Source organism: Lytechinus pictus, unplaced genomic scaffold (assembly GCF_037042905.1).
Source record: "Lytechinus pictus isolate F3 Inbred unplaced genomic scaffold, Lp3.0 scaffold_20, whole genome shotgun sequence".
Lineage (NCBI taxonomy): Eukaryota > Metazoa > Echinodermata > Echinoidea > Temnopleuroida > Toxopneustidae > Lytechinus > Lytechinus pictus.
This window is the reverse complement of record NW_026974141.1, coordinates 6,428,343-6,440,656: the sequence shown is the minus strand read 5'-3', so window position 1 is coordinate 6,440,656 and position 12,314 is coordinate 6,428,343. Positions and strand designations below refer to the sequence as shown.

The 12,314-nt window shown below is 34.2% G+C and overlaps 1 protein-coding gene across 1 annotated transcript; it reads left to right on the top strand.

Moving 5' to 3' along the window:
* Positions 1-458: 458 nt before the first annotated feature.
* On the top strand, positions 459-12,037 carry LOC135157849 (uncharacterized). The gene is made up of 6 exons (XM_064114902.1): positions 459-514; positions 4,994-5,176; positions 6,666-6,860; positions 7,592-7,777; positions 8,168-8,318; positions 9,611-12,037. The coding sequence occupies exons 3-6, from the start codon at positions 6,824-6,826 to the stop codon at positions 9,798-9,800; spliced, it is 564 nt and encodes a 187-aa protein (XP_063970972.1). The 5' UTR covers positions 459-514; positions 4,994-5,176; positions 6,666-6,823; the 3' UTR covers positions 9,801-12,037.
* Positions 12,038-12,314: the final 277 nt, after the last annotated feature.

Below are 12,314 nucleotides of genomic sequence, written 5' to 3'. Positions count from 1 at the left end.
TGACTCCGAGGTTCTGAACCAAAGGTCGAGGGCTCGCATCTCACCTGGCGCTAATAGCATTTATCAAGTCAAATATCAACGTTTGCCACTCTCCACCAAGATGTTAAATGTGACTCGATGTGATGCAGAATTCAATGTGATTAGATTGGCATATTAGCACCGATAAAAACGGATGTAGGTTCAGGATGCTCTCCAGGGAGTGGAGATGATGCATTTTATGTGTGGAACAGTGATAGATCGTATTGCCAGGGTGATAATAAGTACAATACAAAGCGCCTAGAAACAAGAAGTATAAAACTCTATATAAATGTATATATCATTTTTTTAATTTTGTTCATGAGCATTTGCCCTGTTATAAGAACAGTGAAATATAGCATGTATCATTAGTTCAATGACAATTACTCTGAGAAAAAATGGCAATGTGCACTCCTGCGCTTACGGAGAAATTCACAAAGCTGCACGTTTCGTACATTGTCAGAAAAATACCAAGCATTTGTCGGATGCCACAAACCAGGTGAGGCGTTCGGAAGAGATTTATATTGATATTCTATAATTTATTTCAAATGCAATATCAATACTGTTATAGCTTGCATATGTGTTTTTCTAACCGATTTCATTTTATCAACCGTTGATATCTAATCGCACTAAGGTCAGTAATAACATCACAATACTTGTAGATAGAAGCTCTGATTTAAAAACGCAAGGTTACAGTAAGCCATGTATGTCAAGAAATGAATCAGACCCACTTAAATTAATCATCCATCTACTTGCAACATACGCATTCCAACCCCACCCCCACCCTCTTTATTCTGACAATATTTAGGACGTTTAAAGAATATACGTGATATACAACGTGCCAACCATGAATGAAAATGCAACATTAAAAAAGATACTTTACGTTCAGTCCATTTCATAGCCAGTTTAAAGTAATGGAGTCCTATCATACGTTGTATATACTGATGAAATTATTTGATCCAAATATCAGTTTAATCATGAAAAATAAAGAGGCTCGGCAGAAGCTAGTGCTGTTATGGGCAAGACGTAATAATGAGATGTGAATACGCCATGAAATGTATTTAACATTTGTAATTGTGATTCCTTTCCCTTTTTGTCATATTGACGTGATCGTCGGTTTGCGAAGTCTTTAAACTCAGTCATTCAGCTTTATTCTACTCTGCGAATACTGATGCAACATACATGACATAATGTTTTTTTTTTTCTTCAAGAAATGTAAATTCCGACAAATTTAGGTAGAGTAAAATGTGGATTTGACTGATACCGCCGCATGTACTATTTCTGAAATAATAATTTGAATAATTTCTTGTCGTATACTGATCGAAGTTCGTGGATAATTTTCGAGTTAACCAAATCTGCACGTTCGATACAGTGTCATTGAAACACCAAGTAATCGTGGGATACCACAAACCAGGTGAGGTCCATATTGTAAGGCAGGAGCCTCGATAATGTGTGTACGTAAGAGTGAGTATGTAAGAGTGAGTTTGCACGTAAGAGTGATAATGACAATGAAAGAGAGAGGGGGCGGATTGGGTGGGGTCGACCTATCCATGTAAACATGGAAAAGAGAACATAGTTTCGAAAAAATATTCAGCTCTGCTTGTCGAACATTCGGCTCACCGTGAAAAAGTCGCTGAACACGTCTTGCGAAAGTACAACATCGTTATACCTTGTTGCCCAGATCGAGCTTCGTCACTGTCTTTGCAACTTCAAAGACGTCAAGTGACACACAGACATGGGAAGTTCATCCAAGGTAGGAACCCAATGATTTCATTTTTATTATATTTTAATGTTATACTTCTTCAATCCAATGTATATACATCTCGAACTGGGTGATGATGGTGATTATTTTTTCAATGTTTATGTGGCATTATAACTTGAGTTTCCTTTGTTGCATTCCATATGACGTAGATCTGTAAATATGATATGCTGTAGAAAATGTGCACATGATATTACATTTAAGTGACGGTTTGATTTGAATTTAAGTTTCTTCTGAAAGGCTGTCTGATTGAAATTTAAGGATAGTACCTTGGAACAATTTATGAATGTAGAGAAATTATATATTTTACAATGCGATGATGTATTTTAGTTTTGAATTAACTGAATTGAGTCATATACACTCAGGAGGCAAATTAAGCAGCACATATTAACTGGACAACTGAAATATTAATGCAGAAGCGAACCAATAGCGCCATATAGGGTCTCCAACTACTCATACCTGGCAAGTTTCCTGACCCATAATGCCAGTGTAGTCTGGTAATATAGACCCACTTAAATGATAACAATTTCAATTAACTACACAATACATTTATACCGCAATAATTGTGTTAACACGTAGCAAAACATTTACTTTTCCTCTCAAAAGATTTTAGTTTCTCTATACATATACAATTATAGGTCAATGTATTCTCTGTAGTATTAGTAGGTATCTGATAAAAAGTATATTTTAAGACTATGTATTTATAACACACAGTATACGAGATACCACACACAGTTCACCCCCCCCCCCCCTTTAAAGCGGCTTATCCCTATAGCAGTATTTAGAAATATTGAAATATAGATAAGCCTTACCACCTGGACTTTGCTGAGACGAAAATAAATATTGCTTACTCTGTAATGACGCAATTTGATAGTGAGATGGATTTAAATAATCGGTTTATTCTAGTATTTATTACTTCAAGGGTTCTTAAGTTATAAAACAAAATTAAAACATCTAGTAATTGCATTGCAAGAACAATTTCAAATCTTAAATACGACTCAAAGCAAAAATATCAACAAATAAATTAAAATACTATAAAATTGAAACACTGTATTGTTTGTCATTAATTTGATATCATAGAATCATATACGCTTATCTACTATTGCTTATTTAGGATGTAACTCCAGTTTGACAAAAGGTCGGCATTTGTTGTCACGGTAAGTGTAATAGTTTTTTGCTTTTAATATCCACAGCTAATTCATATTCCTTTTCAACATAGATCACTGCTCAAGACTAGTTTTCTTTTTTTTCGCTTCTTTTCATAGACAATTCCCTCGCACTCTTAGCCTGGAAAATTAGACATCCCCCTCACAACTCCACCTACACCACGCCTACAGTTGCAAGAAGTAAGAGAGCATGGCATGCACTGAACACCATCTAAACATCTTCGTTGTGACTGGACTTCTAAGAAAACACCAACCATTTGTTACCAAGATGGGGGAGATTTTACGATGATATTATGAAAATAATGCATTTGAAGAGGCCAGCAAAAGTATTCTTTGCTGTGTTTTTATGTACCTTGATACTGCAATTAGTACTTGGCTCTACTCACGTGGCTGCTGCTTAGGAAGCAACAAAGACTCAGTAATTTTCTCAGTTTCCATTGATTTCATCTGTATCAGTGCTTTAATTCGCAAATTACATTTCGTTAAGAATAGCTTACGAAAGAAGTTCCATCTAGTTAAACATCGCCCGTTACGACAGACTATATTCTCACTACAGATTTCGGGGATGCACTTGGTGAGCGGGAAATGAAAAGAACATAAAGTGCAATAATACCAGACATGTCAATGGTGAAGTTGAAAGGGACTGTGTACAACTTAAACTGTCATAAATTTCAATGATAACTCATAAACATGGTTCTATAATTATTGTATGAGTACACTTGTAATCATCTGCATTATTAACGCGAGACAGGTTTAGCAATTCAATATGTTTGACGAAATTCAACATTCCTACTGTGATTCAACTTTCAATGTACAAGAATATTAATTCATACTTTCGACGTCCGCTTCCTTTACAGTCATTTCTAAATCTTAATCAGATTAATCCAATCTCATTGAGACGTTCTCTCATAGACAGAACGCTCCATTGCTGCTTTCCTTTAATACTGTACATAACATGAAAAACAATTATGTTTTACATTCATCATAGAGCTATTAATAGCTCCATGCATTCATCATTAATATGATGGAGTGGCACGCTCATTGCAAGTATTTGTTTATCATCGAAATTTACGTTACTATGTTGTCTCATTGTTATGGATATTGTTGTGGTATATTTATTAATAAAATCAGTCTCAGTATTTTGAATACGTGTATATTTGGTGTCACTCTTTAATGACATTTTCAGTAGGAGCAACGAATAGCCCCCCAAAAATATATATATGTATATGTATGTGGCGTTTATTGTCCGGGAAAGGAAACTCATTTTCATATTTGTTTCCAGCTGGTCATTGGTTCTTAGTAATATGATTTTGCCTGCGAAAAAAACATTCAAAAACAACTACCTAGCATATTTTTAATGCGTGCATTTGTCGATGTCACTTTGTCAAATAAGGCGCCTGTGCATAAAACTTTGCCTGTGGTTCCCCCCCATGAAAAAAAAATATGTTAATAAAACAAGAAAAAAACAAATCGTAGCTTTTCTTTCATGCAACAGGTCAATTGATTGTTAGTGCAATGTCGATATATGTTTATGGTAATCAATGTACTTGTTCAATATATATTTTTATATGTATATAAATACGGCTTTGCTCTTCACCTTTACTTTTCTAAAATTATTTGATTCGTTTAAATGAAATGACAATGCAATAATCAGTGCCCCTTTTAAAGTTTGTTTAATAATGTTTAGTTGAAATATTTATCAACTGTTAAACGCTAATAGTTTCACGATCTGTAATAAAGAACATATCTTCAAATAAATTGATTCATACAAAAATTCAATATTTACCTTATCAATGTCCAAAAGCAATAATTAAAGACTGGGAATACGTTAAAATGACTAAATTGTAGTTTTGATATTTGAGAAAAAAGGGTCACATTTCCAAATGCCCTAATAGGTAATACAGTCGAAAATACGTGGTGGCTGCAAAAAGGAAGGATGTGGAATGTGCCAAATTCTGACCAAATATCTGGCATGTATTCATGTTGATTATGAACACGGCATATTTCCCAAAACATGTTAATATGTAAATGCTTCTTTAAATTGTTCTTTCAGGATCCATACAATGTAGCGCCCCTTATTTGCCTCACCACTCCTGGGTCAACGTTGCTGAACGTAATTATGATTTTGGCTCAAGAGTGACCGTCACATGCAATACCACTAATGAGGCATTCAATTTGCAATGTCACAACAAGGGATTGTGGAGCGGACCTGTCGTGGTTTGTCCCGAACCAGCCGGTGAGTGTTCTTTATAATGTTTAATTAGAATGCCAATTCCATTATTCATACGGTGATCCCTCATGTAAAAGAACGAGAACCACATACATAAAATAACCAATGTTACCAGTCGTTTTAAAAAATACTTATAAATATATTCATAATTATATATATATATATATATATTATATATCTATATGCCTATATCATGTACAATGAACACATTTAAAACCACATTAAATTTAATCTGTCATATCAGTAATGGACAGTGTCCCTCATGCTTCTCAAACTGGGTAGTTTTGGCCAGCTTGATATCCAAATAGACGATGGATCTACCATTGCAGAGATATACTGAAAAAACGTGGGATAATCATTATATGACTATTAGCCAAATAAAAAAATAAAGTTTCGAACATGAGCATGACGTGATAAAAGGTATTGCTTGATAATGAGTTAATATTATTTCCAAAGTAATGTGGTTTAATGAATAATTGATTGATGTTGAACAATTTTTTTTTCTTTGTCATCAACTAATGACAACCGCCCCCTACACGTCATACCTCCTTCATGTCCATATCTCTAGTGAAGGTGTGACGATTTATATAATGTTTTGTGTTCAACTTCTTCAATTTAATCATATCTTTGTATTTCTAAAATTGCACTTAATGTCATACACGTGACCACCCGAGTTTGGTTAAATTTATGATTATCAGATATTAATGACAATCCTCTTATTTGTGATCATTGATATCATTATTGTTAACAGATTTACGATCACTTCTACCAGTATCATTTGCATTATTATTATAATCATTATCATTATTTTTATTATCATCTAAATCATCATCATCACTATCATCATAAGTATTATTTATATAATTATCATTATTATTATCGTTATCATTTTATTATTATCAAAAATTTCAAATTGTTTTGTCAATAATGGTCAATAATGCTCGTACCATTAATACCATTCTTATCATCATCATCATTTAAGTAATATTTTTTTCTATTGAAATAAATGCATTTTTACGGGTCAAAATAGAGTTAGCTAACTGGTGCAAAGAAGATTGCATTTTTATACTGAGTTTAAAGAATATATAAAGTATTTGAAACTATTCCTTTTTATTTTTATTAGGGATTTGTAAGTGTGCGCTATGGCAAAAATGTATATGTGGATCCTATTTTGTTGTTCTTCTCCCTCTTCATCATCTTTTTTTTCTTCCTTTCTTTTTCATTTATGTTAGTATGTTATTCTACCATTACAGTTGATTTGTTTCTTTTGCTAGCCTTTGGCACAATCAGAAAATAAATAAATTAACCCTTGTTTCATGTGTCTGCGCGGTGTCTTAATGTGATTGTTCTAACATTACTCCAGATTGGTCTCTGTCTTAATTATTGCCGACATATTTGTTAGTATGCAACGTTAAAAAACCCAATAAAAGTATGATAAAATGATAAAGAATATTTTACTCAATGGTATTTGTATCCTCAAACTTTTCCTCTGCAGCTCCTGTGTCCGCTCCTACTGGTTGCAATGCTCCGGCGCTGCCCCCTTTCTCATCTGTCCACAACCTTGCTCTGTCGTACAAAAATGGTGACAACATCAACGTTACGTGTAATGAGGATTCCGATTGGTTCAATTTGACATGTAGGAATGGAACCTGGATGGGGCAAAACATTGTTTGCAGTGCCCCTGTCGTCGGTAAGATCATAAGATGAATATAATTTATATTAAAAAAGACTTCCTTCAGAGGATATAGAAATACGCGAAAACAGCCGCTGTTAGAGTTACGCCAGCTGCACCAACTCCTGTAAAGCAATGGCTTCAGCCTCTAAGACGGCGGCGCGATTACGTAAATGCATAACGTCTTGACTAACAAGATAGATAATATGCCTACCCACATCGACACCCACTCAATAACCCGTTCAAACACAAAAATAATCAAGAGTTTCGAGCTTGGACATAGATAAGTGTACAAAATAAATCTCTGATTTGAACCTTGAAATATGACATTTTAGCGAGGTGTGTGTGAATGGGGGGGGGGGGGGGTGCACCGCTTGACAACAAATTTTCACAAAGTTCTTTACATGCAAACGTGGAAAACCAATTAACAATATTTTGTTAAGAGTAGGTCTGAATTAAGTGATATATCGATCAGTACACTTGTGTAAGTTTGATATGATTGAACCTCTGCCAAATCTTTATATGGGTTTTAAATCGTAAATTGATAGTTTTTCATTGAGATCTTATACTGCATAACAGAAGGGTTTCATTAGCTGTATGTCACCCTAGCCTGTCCCCGCATTCAACGGTTTGAAGTTGTCTGCGTTATTTACTATGGGGTAATAATTTTCAATAACACATCGGTCAAACTTTCCTCCAATGGAACCATGACCATTGATAAGTTGTATCTCCCACTTTTTTATTTACAGACTGCAATCCACCTATAATACCGAGTGCCTCATCCATTCGAGCTGGCAAATCTCGGTACAAGGTTGGCGATCAAGTCAATGTCACATGTTACGACGACCCTGATTGGTTTGTGTGGGAATGCAGTAATGATGGCATGTGGCGTGGGGAGCCCATAATGTGCTCACCAACCCGCCCAGCACCTAATGGTAAATTGATTTCTCTTTTGACCATAATACACATTATTTATTTTGCATTATTTTTTTCAACAATTTGTATACTTTATAACATGATAGATCTACACGCATTTCTATAAATATATATATATTTTTACAAATCCGTGCTGTAACTATTCGGAACCAAGATTTGACAAGTGTGTGAGTATACAATATGTATAATAATTTGTCGCCGACGTTCGTATCATTAGTTTCATATATATTTCCAATGTGAATACGGATAAAATATATATCATACATATTATACATTATGTAATCCGGTATAAAATATTAATAATTTCCATCGTCACTATTACATATTTTTTCAATTCAGAATCTATTTTTTTTTTGTCTGATACCAATATGACCTTTATTATCATACAGATGAAAACCCTGGAGCTCCAGCACCCATAATAAACCAAGTCAACGGAACTAGCAAACGAGAATTCTTTATCACTGGCCTCCTTGTAACAGCCGTCATTTTGTTTATCGTTGTTCTTATGAGCTTGGCGATGTTCTTCATTTTTGTGAGAAAGTGAGTCTTTCAAAAAGTACATGTATGTTGTCGACACCAACATCTTACCCTCATCAGTATAAGCACATTTAGTCTGGTTAATTATATTTTAAAGCACACCTATGTTGGTATGTAGGTAAAGTTTAGCTATTTATAAATTATATAGAACACATCCCAATGCTCCTGGCGACAATTTAGAATTGACAATAAAAAAAAGATTTGTCCCAATGAAAAGTGACACGAAATACAGCTTGGTGGGCACTGAAATTGTGACTTGTAAATTTCGATAATAAATTCTACATTCAGTAACATATTTGGATGGTTTTATGAAATCTTACCTTAATCGCAGATACATTGAATATAACGATGACGTCTAAAGGACAACTGGAATGTATTGAATGTCAATTATAAATAATTTTAAATTGAATTGCAACCGGCAATTCCAAATAATTACAAAATATCGTAATGCAATTCATTCAAGTTATCCCTTATTTTTCATTGATTAATTAATTCATTAATTAATTAATCTATTTATTATCATCACATGCCTATACGTGGAACATTTTGTATACAGCAACGCTAATAACGAGAACATAATATAGATAAACATTGCCATAGAGAGGGAGGGAACGGGGGGTGGAAGATGGAACTATACAGACCGTGGACCTACTAAGAAATGTCCTATTTGACACTTTGCCATGTTTGATTACCTTTATAGAGATAGCATCGGCTTTCATTGGTAAAACCTAAAATATTATATTAGATTTTAATATACCATCCGTCTGAGTAATTCTGTTACGGACAGGTAAGATGGGTTAGCTTATTTCTGATTGGTCTAATGCCAATTCGTACAATAACAAACTCGTCTAATATAATTTGGTCTACCATCAGTTCGTCCACCCTCCAAAGGTTCTAACTGCCATTTCGTCCACTCACCATTTCGTCTAATAACAAATCGGTCCAATGACCATTTAGTCCATGTACCATTAGGTCTAATTTGACTAAGTCAAAATGAATGGGAAAAAATGAGTATTAGACTAACTGCAATATTGCAAAATATTGTGAAATTGCAATAGACAAACTGGTGATTGGACAAAGTGATTATTGGACCAAATGGTTCCCGGACCAAAAGGTTGATAGAAAAAATGTTGATGGACAGAATGGCATTATACTACATGGTATAAGGTCGACCGTAAAATGAGTGGACAAGTTGGCAATTTACCGTCAGATGGACGGACAATTTTTTTCTTTTGTTTGTATTTGTTTTCTTCATTTTGTTACTCGTTTCATGTTTCTTCATTTGTATTATTCAGTCGTGGTTATGGCTTGGTATCATCATCAAAAGAAGAGATCAATGGGAAAGGAGAAAGAGGACCGCTACCTGAAGTTCCTGAAGGATATGCAAACTATGTTGCTGGTGAACAATCCCTCTACGTTGAACCTTACCTCAAGCAAAACGGAGATCCAAGCCCCAGCTACGAGGTCTACGAAAAACCAGTCTGAATTAATTGCGTGAACTGAAACCACCTCTTTGTAGAGAGAAACTTAAGTGATTTCGATTTGTGTATACAATTGAAGCATCTCCAGATCTTCTAACTACATTGTGTTGATAATATTTATATTTTGCTTAGCTTTTAATTACTGTTTAATATCCGGAAGCTTTGGATTTGTGAGAAGGGATGTTTTTGTGTATCCATGTCATTGTGCAACCTAGGTCTATTTATTTTTCTGCAAAGTGAAGTATGCGTTCGTTTGTGGAAAATGTAAGACCTATGGCAATTTCATAGTGAAAGTTATTTATTAAACCATAATCCCCCCATTAATATATTGCTTTATTGTTCGCTTCCTAATTATTACGTCCAGGAAATTTCTCCTACATGTATAACTAATATATATTATGAAACATATAAAGTTGATGCACCATAGTGTATATGAGTAAGTGTGTGTGGATGTACGGAACTTATATGATTGTAGAGTGAAAAACGTTTAAACTTAGTTTCCCAAATTAATTATTCAAAACAAAACTTACAATGTATTTAATCTGTAACACGGTTATAAATCTCTATTGTGCATGTTGTAGGAAGATACGCCACAAATGATTTTTTAACATTACACTGCAAAAATTCAGGTGTTGATTTAACACCAGCCCGGACTCTATATATGTCCACACCAGAGAAGTATTGAAACAACACCAGTTTGGAATCAAACTCATGCTGTTTTAATACTAATTGGTGTTGTATAAACACCTATCTGGTGTTAGACCAAAACCAAACTGGTGTAGTTTAACACTTCTCTGGTGTGGACATACATATATTCCGGGCTGGTGTTAAATCAACACCGGTGTTTTTGCAGTGTACGGTTAGTTTAGCTGTAGACCTCCTCTATGCTTTGAAATACATAATTTAGCAGAAGGCAATGTCACCGTACGATTACTACCAAGGGTTCTTTTCGTATTTAACTGTATGTCTCTGTATTGTATATGTATATGAAATAAGATTCAAATAAGTTATGTGTATATTCAAGAATAAACGCAAAAAACATATGTTATAAATATGTGATCAATTTATCCAATTGTAATGTAAATATGAATGCTAATCTCTAAAGAAAAAAAAAACGCACTAGCTATTCATCCTTTGGAATAAAATAAACACGTATTCTCCTGGTTAATGGCCACAGTAATATGAGGACGAAAGAGAAAAAAAGACCAATTCATAGGTACTTTGGAGTGGGCATTAGTTGATTTTATGTTTGTGACAATTCGTAATTTGTTTACATTTCGAAGATTTAAAGGCTTAGCAAGTTTAACAATATCATGGCGTCTTGTGCTTTTATCCAATAAAACAATACATTCAGGCACAAAATAAGGGTATGTGTGGATACTGCAAAATTATGTCTTATTAATGAGAGAAGATTAAACAAAATAATGAATAATGTATTTTTAAAAATCGGTATAGACTTGGCCAACGTTCAGCTTTTTCTTAAATTTTCAGCTTGAGGGGGTTTAATGTGAGAAGAAGTACGAATAACCGAATCCGATACCTTTATCAATTTATTTAAAATTACAATTGGCAAATCTTTTTTTTCCATCCGTTGTGATTCATGATGTATGCGGTTACATTAGATTTGAAATAATAATTGTACATGACACGAATAAGGTTAATTGCTGCCTTCTTTTTTGGACTCCTGAATTCGCCCTACTTGGTAAATTCGCGTTTCGTCCTCAAGCGAAAATTGCTTGGTTTAGTTATAGGTGTATCCACATTGTCTACGCATCCAATTGCAAACGCTATTCTTGACGCAACATAATGATTTCAATCAATTTATAGAGATAGAGGAGGGGTGCATGCTTTTGTGAGGAAAACACGCTCTAGTAGATTCAATGAAGGACTTTCATTTTTTTCGGTTGGGACTATGTAAATATTTTGTTTTCACTCTCCTTAATGTTCTTGTTTTATTATTGCTTCGGAAATCGGAACTAAAATGCAACTAATAGTTATACTAATGCGAAGAAAATGTATTTACTGAACCTACAATTAAGTACTTTATAACTATGAATGTTGGTGGACATTATGGAGAGTAATGCCCCGTGTAACCTTGTCATTCGAACAAACAGTAAAAGAGTGATTCCCCCAGTTTTTCCAAACCGTGTTTCTCATCGAATGAAATAAATGTTTAAACTAGTGATTATGGTATCCACAAATAAGCAAAGTTTAAGACATTGATTAAAAAAGAGTACTGTTAACAAATACACGTCTGATAGTGCATTTTGTTCACCATATTCACGGTGTCCGATACGTTTCTGACTTCTCTCTACTCAGTTTATTCAAGTTAAATGGTCTTTTGGTAATATTAAAGAAAGGGTGAGCTGGTTGATTAATTATCTATAACTCTTTTAATTCATTACAAGATAGACACTACTTGCTCTGCCGAAGTCTGATGGTTAGTCTCGGAAAGAAAATCGTTGAAAGATTAATGTTTTGAGATTTTTGTGGATAGCTTAATTTACCTATTTGGGGT